Raw genomic sequence first — 23,344 nt, 5'->3', positions numbered from 1 at the left:
TTGTCTTTACTCCCATGTTTATTACAGCTCAATTCACAATAGCTAAGATATGGAATCAACCCAGATGTCCAGCAGCTGAAGACTGGATAAAGAAAAGGTGATATATATAAAAAATGGGATATTATTCAGCCATAAACTAGAATGAGATCCTGTCTTTTGCAACAAAATGGATGCAACTGGAGACTGTTATGCTTAGTAAAATAAGTCTATTTCCAAAAGACAAATATCATGTTTTGTCTGATATATGGCAGTTAATATAGAATACCAAAAAAGTATAGGAATGAAACAGACATCTTGTGATATGATTGTGGTTTTTAGCCCCTGTTTATACTCCTGTGGAATTGTGGTCTTCATACTTTTTACTAGTGGAATAATATGGTTAGTGGTAAATCAGGCCTGTGATTATAGAGTGGACTTAAATTAGGTCTTTGCAAAAATTAAAGGAAAAATAGAAATGAAGGAAACAGGAAGATTGAGGGAGAGAACAGGAGGAGAGGGATGTATGCTGTTCTTAGAACTGTACCTACAAAATAGATGAAATCTGTTCTCTTTCTATTAATTAAAATTTTTAAATGTTTTCTTCATTAATGTATAAAAATTAACAACAGGTTAAGCCCTCATTTGCAATAATGGCAACCCTCTATCAGTGGCAACTCTGTTGCAGCTTCAGGTGCCTGATTTCCAAACTAGCTTCCCACTAATGTGTCTGGGAAATCAGTGGATGGATGATGGCCCAAGTACACAGGTTCCTGTCACTTATGTGGGAGACCTATATGGCTCCTGGTTTAGGCTTAACCTAGCACAGACTGTTGCAGACATCTGGGCAATGAACCACTGAATGAAGATCTTTCTTTCTCTCCCCCAACTAAATAAATAAATAAATCTTCAAAAATCAATTAATTGATCATAAACAGAAGGTTGATATTTTAATTCTGAATTAAGTTCAACAGGTCTGTCACTATACTGACATTACTGTCTCTTTATAGTAAGTATGAAATGCAGGCAATATAACTTCTCAAAATTTGTTTTAGCTGCTCTGGATCCTATTGATTTCAATATAAATTTTTAAAAAAACTTACTAATTCCAGCAAAACTCCTGCTTCAATTTTGGTAGGATTATGTTGAATCTGTCAAACAATTTTGGGGAAAATAACAATTTTAATAATACTGAATCTCTCAATTAATAAATGTGGATTGCCTCTCCATTTAATTGGATTTTTCTTTTTTTCTCTCATCATTGTGATTTTTTTAGCATGCAAGTTTGCACTTATTTTGTAAAATTTATACATAAGTGACTCTTCTAATTTTGATCTATTAAAAATGAAAAATGTGTGGGCACCAGTTCAAGTCCCCACTGCTTCACTTCTGATCCAGCTCCCTCCTAATGGCCTGGGAAAGCAGTAGAAAATGGACCAAGTACTTGGACCCTGGCACCCATATAGGAGACTTAGAAGAAGCTCCTGGCTCCTGGCTTTGGATTGGGGCTAGCTGTTGTGGCCATTTGGGGAGTGAACCAGCAGATGGAAGACCTCTTTCTCTGTCTCTGCCTCTCTGTCTGTAACTCTCAAATAAATAAATAAATAAATAAACCTTTAAAAATGAAAAATGTTAATGGCAGGTATATGAAATACAAATGATTTTTGCATCGTTTTCATGTATTTTGGGACCTTGCTGACCTTGTCTACAATTTCTAGTAGTTTTTGTGAATTCTTTTTTGTGCATACTGTCTATAAATTTATTAAGATCTAGTTGATTAATAGTCTTGCTCAAGTCTTCTATATCCTTGTTAATTTTCTGCACAGTTCAGAGTAATTATAATTCAAAGTGGGATAGCCCAGCTTCAGCCACTGTTGCCACTTGAGGAGAGAACTAGAAGATGGAAGATCTGTCTCTCCCTGTAACTCTTTCAAAGAAATAAATATATCTTTAAAAACCAACAAACAAAATTCTGCCTGAAGAACTTTCTTCAACATTTGTTGTAGTGCATGTTTCCTGATCATGAGAAGTTACAGTCCTTAGGAGCTATAAGTCTGAAAAAATCTTCATTTAGCATTCATTTTGAAAGACAAAGAATTCTACATTGGTGCTTTTTTCTTCTTTGAGTACTTGCACTTATTTAAATGCAAAAAAAATATATATAGTCTGAGCATCCTTCTATTTGTTTCTCAGATATATAGTGAGTCTATTTTCTCTGATTACATTTAAGATTTTCTGATTACTATTGATTTTAAGGAACTTCACTTGATTTGGCTTTGTGTATCTTATGTTTCCTGTGCCTCGTGTTCACTGAGCTTCTTGGATTTGGGGACTGACAGTCTTCATCAAATCACAATTTAAAGTCATTATTTCTTTATATACTTTTCTCCCCCTTATGCAAGGATTTAAAAACTGTATATTTTGGCAGTTTCAAATTGCTCATACCTCATAGATGCTCTGTCATATTCGCATATGTTCTTTCTATTTATGCTTCATTTTGTTTAATTTTTATTGCTTTATCTTGAAGTTCAACAATATTTTTTCTCTGTGATGTGTTTTGTTCTTAACTCATTATATTTTTATTTCAGACATTGTAATTTTTATTTCTAGATGTTCCATTCTGATACCTTTTATCATCCATATATCTTGACAGCATTCTGAATACTGAAATATACTTCTAATAACTGCCTAACATACTTGTCTGCAAATTATAACATCTGTGTCAGTTGTTTCATTTGATTGAATTTTCCCCTCCCTCTCCCTCTCCCTCTCTTTTTTTCATGCTTGGTAATTTTTTAGTAGATGTCAATCATTGTCAATTTCATATGTCAATCATTGTCAAATTCATATTTCAATTTCATATGTTGTATATTTTTATATTCCTATAATTATTTTTGAACTTTTTTCTACATGCAGTAATGTTACATAGAAACATTTTGATCCTTTCTTTCTTTGCTTTCTAGACTTTTTATGAGGTAGAGTATCCAGCTTATGATAATTATTCCACATTACTGAGTATAGGCATTTCTGCATACCTAACCCATTGTTAGGCATTATTTTCACCATGACTGCCTCTAATCCTTTTGGGTCTTGCATTCCTTAGCTTTGGGTGGATTCTTCAAATTAACATGCTGTTCAGTACTCAGCTGAATGCCTGAAACAGGCCCTCTGCAGATCTTTGGCATTCTCTTTCTTTGTAGTTTCCTCTTCTCCAGGATTCTGTTCTATGAATTCCAGCTGCTTTGGTCTTCCTGGAACTCTTAGGTCCATCTTTACTTAGAGAGTACACAGGTGTTATCTGGGTTCTCTCCGCAAATGCAGTGCCCAGGGAACTTTCTAATTTTTTTAAGCATTATTTATTTGTTTGTTTGCTTGAAAGACGGAGATAACAGACAGCGAGAGGGAGACAAAGAGAGAAATCGTCCACCAACTGGTTTATTCCCCAAATGGCTGCAATGGCTGGCACGTGGGCCACCAACCCAAAACTCCATCAAGGTCTCCCACATAGGTAGCAAGGGCCTAGTACCTAGGGCATCTTCCTTTGTCTTCCCAGGCATATGAGAGAGCTGCCTTAGAAGCACAGCAGTCAGGACTCCATCTAGTGCTCATATGCAATGCTGCCATTGCAGGTGGTGGCTTTACCCTCTGTGCCACAGCACGTGCCCCAGAAAACTTTTTCTTTTCTTTTCTTTTTTAAAGATTTAATTATTTATTTGAAAGGCAGAGCTACAGAGAGGCAGAGGAAGAGAGAGAGGCCATCCATTCAATGGTTCACTCCCTAGATGGCCTCAATGGCCAGAGATACGCCAATTTGGAGCCAGGAGCTTTTCTGAGTCTCCAATGCGGGTGCAGGCCTCCTTTCCCAGGCCACAGCAGAGAGCTGGATTGGAAGCAGACCTGCTGGGACTCGAACCGGGGCCCATTGGGATGCCAGCAGTACAGGCAGTAGCTTTACCCACTACACCACAGTGCTGGCACCAGGAAACTTTATTAAGGTGGTAGGCTGGAGCAATTTTAGGGTCCAGCTCATATGTTTTACTTCTATTAGTAATTATTATCCTTAAATGTGTGATATTGAAGGGTTTTCAAACAATGGTTTCATATATGGTGTCTATTTTTACTATTACTTTAACTAGTAAGATAAATCCCTATTGATTGCAAATAGTAGCCTTCCTTGGTAGATTTGAAACTGTACTGTGGCACTCCTAAGGGTGTTTTAATAATTACTTGCTAGTATTTCCAAAAAATGTTCAAAAATATAAAAGCTGATAATGCTAAATATATTTAAAACCCAAGGGAAGTCTTAGTGACCAGTTAAAAATGTAGCATTAGAATATCTTATCATGTATTCTGTGAATGTGTGAAATTAAACACCATGATACACTACAGTAATAAAACTATTCTATTCTGCTTTTCTTGGAAGATATAAAATTTTCTAAAATTAGTTAAATATATTCAATATTTTTAATTCAATGGCTTCAAATTTTAATATCAATACCTCATAAGTTAAAAATTATGAATTATTTCCAATTAAATTAGAATTTTCAGAAACAGTGCATATAACAAAATGTACTCCATTGATGAAATAGTCACACTAAAAGAGACAATATTAGACACACTGAAACCATAAATCAATAACTTAAACAATTATTTAATATCAAAATAATAAATATTTAACTGTGAAGATATTAAAAATTTCTTTAGGAAGAAAAGATAAAGTACTGACACATTGGTTAAGAATTTTACATATGCACAATAGCCAAACAAAGCACAAAACAATCAAAATCAATTGAACTGTGCATATGAATGCATGCAATAAACATTTTACATGCTAAAATTTACCTGAATTATATGAACATAAGGCTTTATCTGGAAAAAAGACATTAAAGTGATGTCAAAAATACATTTAAAAATCTTTACAAATGATAGGGATAGTGAAATCTAATTTCTTCCATACTGCAAAGAATATATTTTTTAGCATTTTTAATTTAAAAGTATAAAAATCAGACTAACTCAGAAAAAAGGAAGGAAAACATCATACTTGAAGAAAATTCAAATTATAAATTACATTCAGTGAAATTTCAGCTAAATGCAAAAGTTATACACAGAGAGCAGAAATATATAAGAGATGGTAAGTAAAACAAAAATCTAATGAGACTGCCTGATGTAAAAATGTTGCCAATTCTATGTTATAACCTGTGGCTATAATACATCGCAAAATGCAAAAGATTATTATTGGACAGAAATTTAGCAAGTTAGAAGCAACCAGTGAACTTAAATTTTAAAAATCTTATAACTGTACTATTCATTGTAGAATTCCTTGATTTCTGTAAAAGGCATTGTGACACTGCATTTCTTTTTAGGAAGAAGCAAACTTTGAAAATCTATACAGAGAGAATATTGTGATATCCTAACTTCTGAAATGATCACAAGTAAATTGTCAATATGAAAACTAGATTTTCCTAGGTACAAACAAAAATATACAATCAATAGCACACATGTAAGTAATCGAAAGCACAAAACTGCCACTGTTTATTTAGTATAGGGTTAATCTTATTAGTACAAAATAAGTTGAAAGTAGATCATCGTTAAAAATTAAGGGAGGGAATAGGAGAGGAAGGAGGATGGAGGTTGGGAACGTAGGTGGGAGGGATGGGACGGTAGGGTGGGAACTGTCACTATGTTTCTAAATCTGTATACATGAAAAACCATGAAATTTGTATACCTTAAATAATTTAAAAAAAAAAAAAAACAACCCTTAAGAGTACAGACAGGAGGCTAAAAACAATAATCAAATGTTGAAATGCTAATTTTGCTCAGAGAGTATGAAAAAAATGTAAGGACTTCTTTGTTGGAGATCATGGAAAGAGTTATTCTGATACATTTCAGGCTACTTAAGACAGCCAAAATATTTTTGCAAGAATAGTGCAAAAATTCAGTATAGGTATCCCCAGGAAAAGCAAACCAACAGGCCAGCGCTGTGGCTCACTAGGGTAATCCTCCACCTGCGGCGCCGGCACCCTGGGTTGGGGCGCTGACTCTGTCTCCCTTGCCCCTCTTCCAGTCCAGCTCTCTGCTGTGGTCCAGGAGTGCAGTGGAGGATGGCCCAAGTGCTTAGGCCCTGCACCTGCATGGGAGACCAGGAGGAAGCACCTGGCTCCTGGCTTTGGATCAGTGCCGGCCACAATGCGCCAGCCATAGCAGCCACTTGGGGGGTGAACCAACAGAAAAAGGAAGACCTTTCTCTCTGTCTCTCTCTCTTTCACTGTCTAACTCTGCCTGTCAATAAATGAATAAATAAATAAAAGCAAACCAACAACAAAAAAAAATCTGGCCACCTATAAAAAATAAAAACAGTAACTCTACAGTCATCTGCTTTAGCAGTGCTGTAGAACTTGAATAATTTACTCTGAAATACAGCTCAGGGGCTGGTGCTGTGTTACAGTAGGTTAAGTCTCCACCTGTAGTGCTAGCTTCCTATATGGGCACTGGTTTGAGTCCCGGATCTCCTCTTCCTATCAAGCTCCTTGATAATGGACTGGGAAAGCAGTGGAAGATGGCTCAAGTGCTTGGGCCCCTGCACTCATGTGGGAGACCTAGAAGCTCTTGGCTGCCACTTGGCTTCGGATTGGCCCAGCTCCAGCTGTTGTGGCCATTTGGGGAATGAACCAGTGTTCTCTCTATCCCTCTGTCTGTAACTCTGCCTCTCAAATAAATACATAAATCTTTTTAAAAAATGCAGCTCCATCCTTTCATAGCAAAAATGAAGACAAGAAATCAAATCTTAAGTCTACCTTGAGCAAATTTTAAAAATTCCAATATCTAAGAATTTTGTATAAAAGATAAAAATGGCTTTAAGTCTTTCAAGTTCAAGTAAAATTTATTGGATAATAAAAAAATAAGATGCAAATCCTGGAAAGGAAGGAGACAGGCTTCCAAACTTGGAAACCGAAATTTTACACACAAAAAAAAAAAAACTTGAAATTTTTGCTCAAATTGTAAACAACAGAGGGAAAAACAAAGAGAAATACAACAGGATGCCAAAGATGACAAGATAAAACAACTAGAAGATTTCAGCAACTTACTGTTGCAAGGGAAGAATATATAGTTTAAGTTTCATTTTATTATAGAACTGTAGGCAACATCTTGGACTTTCTTCAAAAGAGGGAAACCTGTTGGAGTGAGGTGGACAGTACGGGAAACGGTGCCTAGATCAGCATAGCCCTGACTGTTAATGAACAACTTAATACATTATCCCTCTTAGTAGTTTTTTTTATCTGTTCTACTTAATATGACTGATTTAGTTCTGTAATTGATGCACAGTTATTCTTAAGTGTTGAAAATTAACTGAAATGTGATCCCTGTTGAACATGGGAGTGGGAATGGGAGAGGGAAGAGATGTATAATTTGGGACATGCTCAGGCTGACTTGCCCCAAGTGGTGGAGTTGGAAGCATACCAGGGGATTCCAATTCAATCCCATCGAGGTGGCATGTACCAATGCCATCTCACTGTTCCAGGTGATCAATTTCAGTTCACAGTTGGTCATGGTGGAGGGACTGGGAGTCAAAGGGAGCACACAGACAAGTCTAGTACCTGCTAACGCTAACCGATGGAGTAAATAAAGGGGAGAGTGATCCAACATGGGAAGTGAGATACTCAGCAGACTCATAGAATGGCAGATGTCCTAAGTAGCACTCTGGCCTCAGAATCAGCCCTAAAGGCATTCGGAGCTGGCTGAAAAGCCCATGAGAGTATTTCAGGCATGGAAAGCCAAGACACTCTGGCAAAAGATCTCTGTGAGTGAGATCCCAGTGGAAAAACAGGTCATCAAAGAAGGAGGTACCTTTCTCTGAAGGGAGGAGAGAACCTCCACTTTGACTATGACCTTGTCTAAACAAGATAAGAGTCAGAGAACTCAGAGGGCTTCCATAGCCTTGGAAACTCATGACTGGAGCAGAGGGAGACTACTGATGCCATAGACAGGAGTGTCAATTGGTAAAGTCAACAACAGGAGTCACTGTGCACTTACTCCTCATGTAGGATCTCTGTCCTTAATGTGCTGTGCATTGAGATTTAATGCTATAACAAGTACTCAAACAATATATTTCACTTTGTGTTTCTATGGGGGTGCAAACTGTTGAAATCCTTACTTAATGCATACTAAACTGATCCTCTGTAAAAAAAAAAAAAAAAAAAAGAAAGAAAGAAAGAAATTATCAATTCCCAACTTGACTCTCACTGGGATTAAACATGACAATAGGTCTGCTCTGATTTCATCATCATTTAAAAAAAAAATCATCTATTATTTTTCACTTTATGTTTCTGTGTGGGAGCAAACTGTTGAAATCCATACTTAATGTATACTAAGCTGATCTTCTGTATATTAAGATAATCAAAAATGAATCTTGATGTGAATGGAAGGGGAGAGGGAGTGGGAAAGGGGAGGGTTGTGGGTGGGAGGGACGGTATTGGGGGGAAGCCATTGTAATCCATAAGTCGTACTTTGGAAATTTATATTCATTAAATAAAAGTCAAATTATCCATGTTTGCAGATTACATGATGTTGTACATGGAAAAACCTAAATACTCCACCAAAAAGCTGTTAGAATTGATAAATTAATTCAATAATGTTGCAGTTTACAGAAGAGATATACAAAAAACATCTTTTTAATTGATAATAAACTCACTGAAAGAGAAATCAAGAAAAATTTCATTCATAATAGGCATAAAAATATCAAATATTTAGGAATAAATTTAACCAAAGAAGTAAAAGATCTCTATAAGGAAAATTATTAAACACTGATGAAAGAAATCATCAAAGACACAAAAAAATGGAAAGATATTACTTGCTCATGGATCAAAAGAATCAATATCATTAAAATGTCTATAATACTTAAAGCAATCTACAGATTCAGTGCAATCCCTATCAAAATACCAATGACAATATTTACAGAATTAAAAAAATCTTAAAATACATATGGAAGGGCTGGCACAGTGGCGTAGCGAATAATGCCACCACCTGCAGTGCCAGCATCCCATATGGGCACTAGTTCAAGTCCCAGCGGCTCCACTTGCAATCCAACTCTCTGCCATGGCATGGAGAAGCAGTAGAAGATGGCCCAAGTCCCTGAGCCTCTGCACCTGCATGGGAGACCCAGAGGAGGCTCCTAGTTCTTGGCTTTGGATCAGCACAGCTGCAGCCATTGCAGCCAACTGGAGAGTAAACCAGAGGATAGAAGATCTCTCTCTCTCTCTCTCTCTGCCTCTCCTACTCTTTCAAGAAAAAAAAAATAAATCTTTAAAAAAATAAAATAAATACATGTGGAATAACAAAATACCCAGAATAGCCAAAGCAATTCTTAGCAACAACAATCAAGCTGCTTTTCAAAGCATACTACAAAGCTACAGTAATTAAAACAGCATGGTACTGGCATAAAAACCAATGCATAGGTTATAGATTATTGGAACAGAATAGAGAGGCCAGAAATTAATCTCTGTACATACAGCAAAATGATTTTTGACAAAAGTGTTCAGATCATACAGTGGTGTAAGGATAATTTCTTCAACAAATTGTGCTGGCAAACTGGATGTACATATGTAGAAGAATGAAATTAGATCCATAGCTCCCACCATACACAAAAATCAACTCCAGATGGATCGAAGATCTAAATTTAAGACTTGAGACCATGAATTTGCTGGCAGAAAACGTTCCAAGACATTGGTGTAGTGGATGACAACTTGGACAAGACCTCTAAAACGCAGGCAACTACAGGAAAACTATATAAATGGGATATATCAAACTTAGAAACTTTTGCATAGCAAAGAAAACAATCAACAGAGTGAAGAGATCTCCGACATAATAGGAAAATATATTTGCAAACCACTTACCTGATAAAGGATGAATATTCTGAATATATTAGCAACTTAAAAAACTCAACTAAAACAACCAATCCCGTTGAGAAATGAGCAAAAGACTTCAATAGACAGTTCTCAAAAAGAAGTATAAGTGGTCAACAAATATATTTAAAAATGCTCAACATCACTAGCGATCAGGGAAATGCAAATAAAAACCAACTGAGATATCACCTCACCTCAAATGCTGGTGAGGATGTAGGCAAAGGGGAACACTTATACACTGCTGGTAGGAATATAAATTAGTGCAGCCAGTGTGGAAAACAGTGTGGAGATCTCTAAAATAGCTAGAAATAAACTTGCCATATGATCTAGCAATTGCACTACTAGGTATATAACCAAAAGACATAAACACAATGTATCAAAGAGATACCTGTTGATACCTGCTGCACCATGTTTATCACAGCAGTGTTCACAATAGATAAAATTTGGAATCAAAAAAGGTACCCATCATCAGATGAATGGATAAAGAAAATGTTGTATATGTACATAATGGAATATTATTCAGCAATAAAAAGAACGGAATTCTATCATTTGCAGCAAAATGGACATAACTGGAGGACATCATGTAAAATGAAACAAGCTGAACCCAGAATGATAGCATGCTTTCCCTCACATGTGGGAACATAAAATTTGAAAAACAAAAAAGAAAGACAAAAGAAAGAAATGTCTGTGTTATCAGTATTGTTGCAAATACAGTTTTGTAAAACTTTGTTTTATACCTTTGTCAAAGCAATAGTTAAGAATGTTGTATTATTATCATTTTAATCATACGTGATTACTTTACTGAGTTGTGTTTCCAACTCCTGCTATGGCCTAGCCCAGCCCTGGAAGAAGTAGGCATTCAGAAAGTGAACTCTGGAAAGAGGTTCTCTTTCTCTCTCTCTCTACCTCTCAAATAAGTAAATAAAACTACTTAAAAACATATAATAAATGCATGAAAGTACACTTTCCAATACAATCCCTTTTTGTTCCAAGAAGGTAATGAAAAATGTTCCTCACTAATGAATCAAAAGAAAAATTGTGGGAATATTTGAGTTATTTTGCAATCTCCACAAGCAACTTCACTTATTAACTGATGCATTTGAATTATCTGAATTCATAGCCACATCCTTGCTTATACATTAGCAAAAATTCTTAATGAGTCACTCATTGAAATATGCGCTGCTCCCTACATCCTGTAGTAACTCAAAAGAATATCTAGGAGTAGCCCGAAATTAAAAAATAGTGTAGAAAATATTATTTTGTCATTAAAGTTTAAATTTCTCATAGCCTTATTTCTTTGACACTTTGGAGTAATGACCTTGTCATCATCTCTATAATTACTTTACTTTAATATTGTAATATTTTGTCACTTAGGAACATATCTTCAAATGTATCTATTTAAAAATGTATGCATCAAAGTACTTATTTTTCCACTTCTACAAGCTTTTTGAAGTACCCTCATATTTAAGTTTATCAATATCTTTATTTTGGAAATAATTCAAAGCTGATAATCAAATCTGTCTAGATCCCATTTCAAAAATATTGCTTAAGGGCCAGCATTGTGGCTTAGTGGGTCAAGCTGCCTCTTGCAACACCAGCATCCCATATGGGTGTCAGTTCATGTCCCTGCTGCTCCACTTCCAATTCATCTCCCTGCTAATGCACCTGTGAAAGTAGAAGAGGATGGCCCAAGTGCCTGTGTCCTTGTCACTCAAGTGGGAGACCCAAATGAAGCTCCTGGCTCCTAACTTCAGCCTTGGCCAGGCATGATTGTTGCAGGTATTTGAAGAATGAACCAGATTAGAATGATTCAAAAAAGTTTTGCATTAGTAATTATTATTCTTATTAACATGATAAACAAGTTATAGCCTCACGGTGCCCTTCATAAAACCAGAAGCTGGTTTATCAAAACATTTTGTTAAATAAATCTTAGGCCAAGGAATAGATAAGGGTTATTATACACCTTCGATGATAACTGTTCATGCATGCAATACACCAAGTATGTCAGTGTTCATGATCTTTAATATAAAACATATCTGTAAATAAATGTAGCATTTACTCTCTAAATGGAGAAAAACTCCTAAGGAGAATGTCATCAATAATAAAATTATGAATATATTTATTCATAGAATGGCACACACCTGCCATTTATGAGCAATATATTCCTAGACAATAGAAGGTTTTTAATTCTCTTTAAAGATTTATTTTATTTATTTGAAAGGTAGAGTTACAGAGAAATAGAGGCAGAGAGAGAGAGAGAGAGAGAGATCTTCCATCAGCTGGTTCATTCCCCAAATGGCCTCAATGGCCTGAGCTAGGCCCATCTGAAGCCAGGAACCAGGAACTTTTTCAGGTCTCCCATGTGGCTGCAAGGTCCCAAGCATTTGAACCATCTTTTACTGCTTTCCCAGTGGCTTTACCACTACACTACAGTGCCAGCCCCTTAATTTTCTTTCTAAATATAATTCCTTAGTCTCTGTTTCCTTCCTTTTGGAGAATGTACATAATTTTACTCATATTCAGACCTATAAAATTATTTATTAGATGTAGTTGATAGCCAAAAAACTGACAGGATATACCATGGAGACATTATATTATCCCCTGGGTAAATTTAATACTATTTACGACTAATAACAGAAAAATCACTTTAGGGGTGAGAAAATATGAAAAGCTACAAGATCAACTAAATTAAATTTTGATCGCATGAAAATCCATGACACATACAACTGGAAAATACTCTATTTTCATCATCCCTCACATCCACTATTACCAATCACCTAGGGAGAGAAAATGGAAACTGGGAATAGATATAAGAGTTTCAAGTATTTAGAGTCCAAACACATTCTGCATTATAATAACTGGAATAAGTAGAGAATGGGAAATCTTGTAAGAAAAGGTAATGCTTGGCTGGCACCGCAGCTCATTAGGCTAATCCTCCGCCTGCGGCACCCCCGGATTCTAGTTCCGGTTGGGGTTGCGGATTCTGTCCTGGTTGCTCCTCTTCCAGTCCAGTTTCCTGCTGTGGCCCGGGAAGGCAATGGAGGATGGCCCAAGTGCTTGGGCCCTGCACCCGCATGGGAGACCAGGACGAGGCACCTGGTTCCTGGCTTCAGAATGGTGCAGCATGCCGGCCATAGCAGCCATTTGGGGGATGAACCAATGGAAGGAAGACCTTTCTCTCTGTCTCTCTCTCTCTCTCTCACTGTCTAACTCTGCCTGTCAAAAAGAAAAAAAAAAAAGAAAAGGTAATGATGACTTGCATTAGTATCCTATAAACTAAAAGAATTAGTGTGTAATAATTTATAGTGGGTTACAAACTATATAATAGTCATTTTCACATAATAAACCATCATCCTGTATTGTAGATTTAAGGAAAATGTATTGAACAGAGTATAGTAGCCAGAAAAAATAAAATTAGTTCTGATGAAATTCACTGTAATGTAAATATTACAACAAAAGACATGGTAATGACATTTGCAAATATAGAAGGGTGAGAGCTGACTACATGGAAAGGCTGAAAAATTGAGTGCTATAAAATCAGTGTTCAATTAATACCAATGATCCAATTATAGGAGATTGCATTTAGTGGGAATACAATTTCAATCATTAGAGAGATTATTTTTTAAAGGATTGAAGGCAATTCTTTAAACTTTCCTATGACAAAATTGTCCATAAGACCAATTATTTGTTCTAATACTCTACTCATCAAACAGCATTTTGAATGTAATTTAGTTTCCTATACAGTGAGAATGTAATGATCCATTTAGTCAGTAGCTATTTATTATGCATCCAGGTATTTTTCTGATGATTAATAGATGACAGGGAATCTATGCCTCTAAATGTATAGACCCAAAATCTGTTTAATATCCATCAGTCCTACAGTATTTAACAAAAATTTTGCTATACCAGAAATATGCTAACTCCATTAATAACCAGCAAGCATTCACTTTATTTTTCAATAATAGATGGATCAGAAAAAAGAAAATCCCAAATCTTAAATTGTAGAAGCTAAGAGCCTAAAAAGTCACTTTTCACTCTCAAAATATTTGAGTTTATTCTAAATTTTTCCAAATTGATCTAATTCTACTTCCTAGATCAGATGACATCCAAATATAATCCAAGGTAAAATGCAAACATTGTAACAACAATAATATAAGTTTATATTCTTGAGATTGCTTAATTCTTATAACCATTCCATAATGTAGAGTTTATTGTTTCCATTTTGTAAATGAGGAAAGTAAGGCATAAGAGATCATCTGCCTCAAGTTACACAGCTCCAAAGTAAAAGAAACAAAATTCAAAATCAAGCTAACCTGAGATTAAAGTTCACAGTTTCAACCACTATGCTATACTTGTTATTTTACAAATGCACAAAATACTGAGAAAATGAAAAGTAGAAATACATATCTATAACTCTACTAAATTAGCAATTTCATTCTTATAGTTAAGATTCAAGATCGGGAAGGTGGCAGTATATCAGCAAGATGTTCCAAGTTGCACAGAGAAAGATTAATGAATAAGAGGGGATATAATCAGGCGACAGAAACACGGAAAGTTGGCATAGAGTAGCCCGGGAGTTCACCAGAGAGTGCCAGGGACCACACTAGGGAAAATAGAGCTGCCCAAACTGCAGAAACAGAATGGAACAGAGAATCAGTGAGAGGGCAACCATCACCACACCGGGGGGGGGGGGGGGGGGGGGGGGGCATGTGAGAGGGTGTGAGCCCACAAAGATGCAGACACAGAAGAGTGAGGAAAGAAAGTGAACAGTGCTTGGTGCTATAAGGGGGAAGAGGGTGCGATTCTGGGGGACTAACAGAAAGGGTGAACAGCTTTGATCCCTCAGTGTCTCCCCACCCCGATAGGAGCTGCAGGGGGTGAAGAGCAGCCATCTCCTTCCTTTACATTCTGGAGCACAGGCTCTTGGGCTGTGCTTTTCCCTCCCCCACATAAACATCAGTTGCAAGGACCACCCCATCCAGGAACAAGGATCACAATGGTTCTGAGTGACTCCCCCTTCATCACGCAGGGGGCACAGTGACAGGCTGAAACAACAGGGGCCCAGGCGCTTTTGGGGAAACAAAGGAGACGCCTGCCTGTGGGCTGGGCTTAGCACATCAAAAACCAGGTACCTGCCTCCTTAAGTATCTGCCTCCTTCAGTTCCCAGAAATAAAAAAAAGCTCTAGGAGGTGGAGCTACTTACTTGCTTACACTGGCAATCCTCACAGACCCATAGCAGCCCATAGCAGAGGGAAATCAACTTAAAAATTAAAGCCAACAGAAACCAAACAGAAATGAAAAAGAACAAAGGAAAATCCTGAATATGAAAGAACATATGAACTCACCAATGGAGCAATCTAAACCTTCAATAATAGAGGCTGAAGAAGAAGAAATTGAAGTCATGCCAGAAAAAAAAATTCAGAAAATTAATAATCAGATTACTTAGAAGCAATCAGAAACAGATTCAAGTTCTGAATAAAAAGCACACCTAAGAAACAGATTCTAAAGAGAAGCTAGAATGAAATATTGGAAATGAAAAATTCAATTTACCAAATAAAAAATGCCGTGGAATCACTCAGAAATCAAACAGATGAAATAGAAGAGCGAATATCATAACTCAAAGACAAACTCCCAGTAATAACACAGTCAGACCAAATGCAAGAAAAAGAAATTAGAAAAATAAAAATCACGGTTGGAGATTTACAAGATTCAATCAAGTGTTGTAACGTCCGGATACTAGGAGAGAATGGATTAAAGGCCTTCTTAATGAAGTAATATCAGAAAACTTCCACAATAGGCAGATTGAAAAGAGAAGTCCAGGGGCTTGCACTGTGGCACAGTAGGTTAATCCTCCACCTGCGGTGCCAGCATCCCATATGGGCACAGGTTCTAGCTCTCTGCTATGGCTTGGGAAAGCAGAAGTCGGCCTAGGTCCTTGGGCGCCTGCACTCCTGTGGGAAACTGGAGGAAGTTCCTGGCTCCTGGCTTCAGATCGGTGCAGCTCCAGGTGTTGTGGCCTCTTGGGAGTGAACCAGTAGATGGAAGACCTTTCTCTCTGTCTCTACTTCTCACTGTCTGTAACTCTAACTTTCAAATAAATAAATAAAATAAAAAAAAAAAAAGAGAGAGACGTCCAAATACAGCAAATATGCAAGACTCTTAACAGACATGACTAGAAAAGGAATTCACCATGACACATTGTGGCAACATTCAGCTCAGTGAAACACAAAGAACAAATCTTAAAATGTGTCAGAGAGAAACGACAAATCACATGCAGAGGTAATCCAATCAGACTCACCCCCGACTTCTCATTGAAAACCTTACAGGCAAGGAGTCACTGGCATGATGTATTCCACGTTTTAAAAGAAAAACACTGCCAATCCAGAATACTATACCCTGAAAAGCTATTATTTATGAATGAAGGGCAAATAGAATTTTCCACAAAAAAATTGAAAGAATTTGTATCTTCGCGCCCAGCCCTACAACACTGGCTCAAGGGTGTGCTGCATGTAGAAACAGAAACAGGAAATTCACTGCAAAAGAAGATGAACGTAGAAAATGGCCCAACTAAAATACAAACAAAAGCCAAAATACATATACAGCTCTGCTTAAGGAAACATGGCAGGAAAAAGACAGTATTTACCAATAGTCAGACTGAATGTAAATGGTCTCAACTCTACAGTTAAAAGACATAGACTAGGCCAGCGCCAAGGCTCACTAGGCTAATCCTCCACCTGCAGCGCCAGCACCCTGGGTTCTAGTTCTGGTTGGGGCGCCAGATTCTGTCCCAGTTGCTCCTCTTCCAGTCCAGCTCTCTGCTGTGGCACAGGAAGGCAATGGAGAACGGCCCAAGTGATTGGGCCCTGAACCCACATGGGAGACCAGGAGGAGGCACCTGGCTCCTGGCTTCAGATCAGCGCAGCACACTGGCCCTAGCAGCCATTTGGGGGGTGAACCAACAGAAGGAAGACCTTTCTCTCTGTCTGTCTGTCTGTCTGTCTCTCTCTCTCTCTCTCTCTCACTGTCTAACTCTGCCTGTCCAAAAAAAAAAGACACAGACTAGCTGAATGTATTTAAAAAGAAAACTCATGTATCTGTTGCCTTCAGGAACCATACCTCACCAGCATAGATGCACGCAGACTAAAAGTGAAAGGATAGAAAAAGATATTCCAAGCTAACAGAAACCAAAAAAGAGCCAGTGTGCCATCCTAATATCAGACAAAATAAGCTTTAACAAAAAAGATATTAAAAGGTGGAAGGGAGCTGGGCGGGGGGGGGGGGGGGGGGATGGGGAAAGAACCACTATATTCCTAAAACTATATCTATGTAAAAATACATTCATTAAATAAAAATTAAAAAAAGGATTGCTACTTCTCTACCGGTTATTGCCAAAGTTATGCTGAATTCCTGAAAAAATTTACTCATGTGTTTTAAAGTCAAAAACAACAACAACAACAAAAAGGATTCAGAGCCCTGGGGCCGGTACCTGTGGTATGGTGGGTAGGCCTGGGGCTGTAGCACCAGCATCCCATATGGGTGCTAGTTCGAGTCCCAGATGCTCTTCTTTCTATGCAGTTCTCTTCTAATAGCCTGGGAAAGTAGTGGAAGATGGGCCCCTACATACACGTGGGAAACCCAGAAGAAGCTCCAGGCTCCTGGCTTTGGATAGGCTCAGTTCCAGCCATTATGGCCATTTGTGGAGTGAACCAGAGGATGAAAGAACTTTCTCTCTGTCTCCTTATCTCGGTCTGTAACTCTCTCTCTCAAATAAATAAATAAAATCTTAAAAAAAAAGTCAAAACACTAAGACTTAACCATACATGTGGTTATTTGGAGTAAAATCATCCAAAATATAACTAGAAAGCACCTTAATATTGTGATGAGTGAATAGAGTAACTATAAATTTATTTTAGTGAAAGAAACAATTTAAAATCTTTAATAATACCTATGAAACACTAACAGATGTCTGTTAATACTTCCAATGATACTTTCAAACTCTATTCATATATATCATTCAAAATTAGAAAAATTCAATGGTAAATTTTACTGGCAACTTACTTTGCAACCTCCGTGTTGGGCTCTCACCATGGAGTTGTCTTCGTGGCATATACGGAGAAGGGTGAGGAAGTGGCAATGAAGATACATCATGGGTCTGCAGTTTGTACCAGTGTGGCTCATCATCTAATAATGCTGTTTCTAATTCAATCAAAATCTACAAACCCAAGAGACAGAGCACTGTTATGCTATATCTTTAATAAGGAAATTCCCTTATAAAATGTCATAACTTTAAAATAATTATGATAGGAATGCTGCTAAAGACTTTAGAGGTTGAAAAATTGCCAATATGTTCTGATAATATCTAAATAAAATAAAATATTATCATTTATTAGTTACCTAATAGTTTTAAATATCTGACACTTAATTTGTAGGTTTGATCATCATGTACTAATTTTTTACCACTACAGAATAATATTTTATTTTTAAGTCTATAATAATAAAAATATATGTATATTATTTTATAGTAACTAATTTATGCTTTAAAAGAACTCTTGAATGGGGAGAGAAAAACAAATTTGAAGGGCATACTGTATGTTAAGAAGCATAACATGTTATTTAATTAATAGACTGCTACTAAAAGAAAATCCAGGCTGAAAGTGGTTAATAAAACTTGTCTGTAGTCATACTAGTTCATTAGTGAGAGAGATAATATGAACCAGTCTATCTTACTTAAAACTATGGGTTCAACATAACATGTTACTACGGATTAAAATAAAAGGAAAAAAGAACCACAAGAATGGATGTTTACTATGAACTACATTATAAAATGGAGTTTATATTATGAATATTTTAAATTATAAAACAATTATATGACTATTTCCTTTTAGGGTGTTATGAAACTAAGATAGTATGCCTGCTTAGAAGGAGGAAGAAGTATTGGAGCACAGTGGGAATAAAGGTAGTGGGGGAAGTTATACTGTGTTCCTAAAGCTGTACATATGAAATACACAAAACTTGCAAAACTTAAATAAAATTAAAAAAAAAAACTTAAGATCAATAAAAAGAAGAAGAATTTCCATACAAAGATACATGACCTTTTAGTTAGAGGAGGTAAAGCAGCAAAACAGCTAAGTTACTGTTTTGCTCCTACTAAATTTTCCCCAGTCATTTGACAATGTGTAGACATTATATTCCATATATTTATACACATACACACACACAATGCACACTTACGTAATCCTCATATTAACCCTGAATTATATACTAGTATCATTTCCACAGGGTTGACAAAGAAACTAAAGCACAGATAAGATTAATAACTTGCTCAAATAGCTGTTCAGGAAATATAGATCCATGTAGCTGGGGCCTGAGTCTCTGCTCCTAAGAACTTTGCTATCCTGCTTCTCAAATGTTTCATAGGTTTATTATTCTTTGGTTCCCTGGCTGACAATATTCAGTTCAGTATTTCCTCAGAAAGCAGAGAGTTAAGCACACTAATAGGAGAACTGCTTCCCATCTTGCCTCTCTCTAACTCATTATCCACACATTACTACTGGAAACAGTTTTCTCAAGTACATCAGGCCACTCTCTTTTTAAAATCTGTCACTGTGTTCCCTGTAGCTACAGGATAAATCCAAATTTCCTCACTATAATATATTAAGGAAAAAGATCTGCTACCAATTTAACTGTCAAGTGTCAGTTCTTTTTTTTTTTTTTTTTTTTTTTTTTTTTTTTTTTTGACAGGCAGAGTGGATAGTGAGAGAGAGTGACAGAGACAGAGAGAAAGGTCTTCGTTTTGCTGTTGGTTCACCCTCCAATGGCTGCTGCGGCCGGCGCATCACGCTGATCCGAAGGCAGGAGCCAGGTGCTTCTCCTGGTCTCCCATGGGGTGCAGGGCCCAAGCACTTCGGCCATCCTCCACTGCACTCCCAGGCCACAGCAGAGAGCTGGACTGGAAGAGGGGCAACCAGGACAGAATCCGGTGCCCCAACTGGGACTAGAACCCCGTGTGCTGGTGCCGCAAGACGGAGGATTAGCCTATTGAGCCACGGTACCAGCCGAAGTGTCGGTTCTTAAAACCTGCCCTTCCAATTATAACACAGCTGTCCAAAACCCTCAACTCCTGATGTCTCATTCCCTCCACAGGAGTTTCTCTTGACATTGCTAAACTGCACTTGCTTTGTAAAAAACTTTGAGCACTTTTCCTCCCCTGCCTATAGTTTTATATTCCTATTGCCTTTATCGCAACACAGCAAACAATTTGCATGTTATATCATACTTGCTATTCCACTGACTAAATCCCCAATGTACTGCAACTTTTTTGAAGTAATTTGCCTCACCCTCCTTTGAAGGCTCAGTTTCTAGCACAGTGCCTGGTACAGTAAAGGGCTTAAAAAACAATCCACGATTAAATGGCTGAACTACTTAACAGTGGAACTGATACATACAACATCACAAAACAATCTATTTTTGAAATGCAAACCAATCTTTTATCATTCAACACTGAGATTTCTATAACAAGATTGAAAATGTTGAGTGCAGTGGAGGATGGCCCAGGTGCTTGGGCCCTGCACCCCATGGGAGACCAGGAAAAAGCACCTGGCTCCTGGCTCCTGCCATCGGATCAGCGCGCTGCGCCGGCTGCAGCGGCGGCCATTGGAGGGTGAACCAACGGCAAGGGAAGACCTGTCTCTCTCTCTCACTGTCCACTCTGCCTATCAAAAAATAAAAAAAAAAAAAAAAAAAAAAAAGAAAATGTAAAATTATCCATTTTAAGAACCGTTCTCTATAGTGTTGATAAGTTTTAAACCAGTTGCTAAATTCATAAGGTTACAGATATAAATCTTGATTTTTCAGGTATTTGAAATATAAAATTCTACTGATAGTCACATGAAAATATTCAGGATGACATGAACAGTGTAAACTTTAAAATATGTCCAAATACCTCTCCTAAGAATTCACTTTCTTCCTCCCGAACTCGAGCTTGATCCCAAAGAGTAATTTCCAGCATTCGTTCCCGAAATTCTCTTCGGTGAACTGGAGAATAAATGAATGTTTGGTTCCATTTGGGTTCCAGTGTTTTCTTTACTGTTTTAGTTCTTCTCTTGTTTTTATCACTATAAAAAATAAGGATATATGAATTTAAATAAAACCTGTTTTGCCCTAAGATTTATTAATTTAATATTTTTCAGGAGAGAAGCTGCTTAACCACAAATGTATTATATACTGAAAATATTGTACCCTATAAAATTACTATTAAAATTTATAAAGTATATAATTGTATCATATTTTATGACTTAATATCTGTAATTCAATAAATCTTAATTTTTTTCAAAATATATAATTAAAAACTTTATCTTTCACAAAAATCATAACAAGAATAGACTGGAACATCTTAACTCTAAAATTTTTTCACATACTGCCCTACTGGTAACCTTTAAAATGGTAATTAAGCAGTAACATTATATGTGTTATAGAAGTCTTATTGTATAAAAATATAGAAACTGTGCGTTCTTAACTTCATATCCATATGGTTTAGCTAATGAACAATTACAATTTACATTTTATGAAGTTACTCTTACATATAAGAAATAAGAATCTGTTTATTTAATTTATCCCAGGTTTTTAAAAATACTGAAAATTATTTATATGTATGGTAGCCACTAATGTAGGTTTGAAATGGAAGATGACCATGCTCATAAATGGGACTCTCAACTCAATGTTAACATACTTTCTGTGATTGTATATCTCTATCAATTGAATTTTTAAGCTGTTTTTCTTATTATTTGAATATGTATTTATTAATTTTGTATATTACCAGTTGTACTGATATATTATGTACCCTGGGTAATATATTAAATAGAAAATAAAATAATGAGATAGAAAAATTTGATTCAAGTATTTCTTCCTAATGACTGGATGGTCTTACACATCTGTGAGGAACATCTATCCTATATGGACATCACTGTTCTAGAGTATTAGGATCAATGACCACATATAAATATAGGAAAAATACAGGAAATAGACTGTAAGCTATCTGGAGTGCCTATTTAAAGTGAGGAACACACAGATAATCAACTCCAAACAGAATAATATTAACAGCTACAAATTCTCCCAGCACATCACCGCTTTAAGAGTGTTGGGAAACACGGAGTAGAGAAAACAAAGAAGGTGTAGGATGTCTCTGAAATGCAGAGGTCTTGCAACTTCTAGGAATTTCAATGTTTAATACAGATTAGACTTTAGTGCTCAAGACATAATATGTTTCCAGAGCACATATATTTAATGTAACAGAAAGCCTCCTTTAAATACAATAACTGATATGAATTTATACCTATTGCACCTCTGTTAACTTTAAAGGTATGGTAGGAAAATAACTCTGCAAACCTTTATAGGAGACTTTATCTTCATAAATGAAAAAGAAGTGACATTGTACAGAAGGATAACAAACTAAATAATTGGAATAATTATAAGTACTATGACTTTTTATCTTTCTCTATCCTTGCCTTTCAAAATTTTACATATTTATTTATTATCTGTATATATTCCATCAGTGAAATAATTAATTCTGAGACCCTGTCAAGAGATAATATTGCTTTCCTGAAGGCCAGGAAGGATGCACTTAACAAGAACTTGCTTTCTAATCCAAGAATAATTTCACTGAAATCTGAAACAGAACAGAAGAATAAGATATGAACCTCCCTAAAAGACTGAGAAAAACTCAAAGAATACCTATTTTTAGAAGAGATTTCTATATTAGGTAGAAAAGAAGCTCCTAACAAATACAACATATATGGTTATAATTCGGTAAAGCAATTTAGTGTTATGTTCAGCACCAATTCATAAAAAGAACAATGCTAAATAATCTTATTTTCAGCAAGTTAAAAAATTAGTTTTTTTTTCAAGGAGTCAAACCAAAGCCTTCAGAATCAGATCATGCTGTAGAAGTCAAGCACTGAAAATATGCTAAAAGTATTTAAAAACTAAGATCAATAAGCATGCTATAGATATATTAAGTGGCAGCCTAATGATCCTAAAATAAAAAATTAATTTCTAATTGTATAGAATATAACTGACTTTTTTAAAACAAAACTAAAATCTAACCTAAAGTTTTTTCTGTTTAATATTACCAGTATTTTTGTTTCCATTTAACTTACTAACAACATGCAAAGCTTTTACTCAAACTATAAAGAATCATTTTAAATATTTTTCGATATATAAATATATAGAATGTCCAGATTTTTTTAAAGTACATAAAACATTATCTAGAAATAACACTTTGAAGGGTTTCTCTGACATTCTCTGCGATATTCTAGGTCTGACATTCTACATCTCATCTGTGGGCTCACTTACCCCTCCAGGAAGCCTTATCAGTAAAAAGGCTTCAATTGTTTTCTATGTTCACCTGCTCAAGTATTTCTCTCAGATATTTTGTCAAGAAAAGTGAAATTCAAAATGGAAACACAAATAG

General features: G+C 36.2%; 1 protein-coding gene across 44 annotated transcripts in view; it reads right to left on the bottom strand.

The window, feature by feature from the left end:
* RIMS2 (regulating synaptic membrane exocytosis 2) overlaps positions 1-23,344 on the bottom strand; it is a 701,736-nt gene that overhangs the window by 294,247 nt on the left and 384,145 nt on the right. For 31 of the 44 annotated variants that reach the window (XM_070075392.1, XM_051844705.2, XM_051844715.2 and 28 more), the window contains 2 exons: positions 20,819-20,990; positions 17,935-18,088 (listed from right to left, as the gene is read on the bottom strand). In XM_070075392.1, coding sequence (XP_069931493.1) covers positions 17,935-18,088; positions 20,819-20,990 — 326 coding nt within the window. Of the gene's footprint in view, positions 1-4,818; positions 4,846-17,934; positions 18,089-20,818; positions 20,991-23,344 lie in introns of all 44 variants that reach the window. The other 13 variants (XM_070075383.1, XM_070075384.1, XM_070075385.1 and 10 more) reach the window with 1 other exon arrangement.

This window comes from Oryctolagus cuniculus, chromosome 6 (assembly GCF_964237555.1).
Source record: "Oryctolagus cuniculus chromosome 6, mOryCun1.1, whole genome shotgun sequence".
In the NCBI taxonomy this organism is placed as follows: domain Eukaryota; kingdom Metazoa; phylum Chordata; class Mammalia; order Lagomorpha; family Leporidae; genus Oryctolagus; species Oryctolagus cuniculus.
This window is presented reverse-complemented; position numbering and strand designations above follow the sequence as displayed.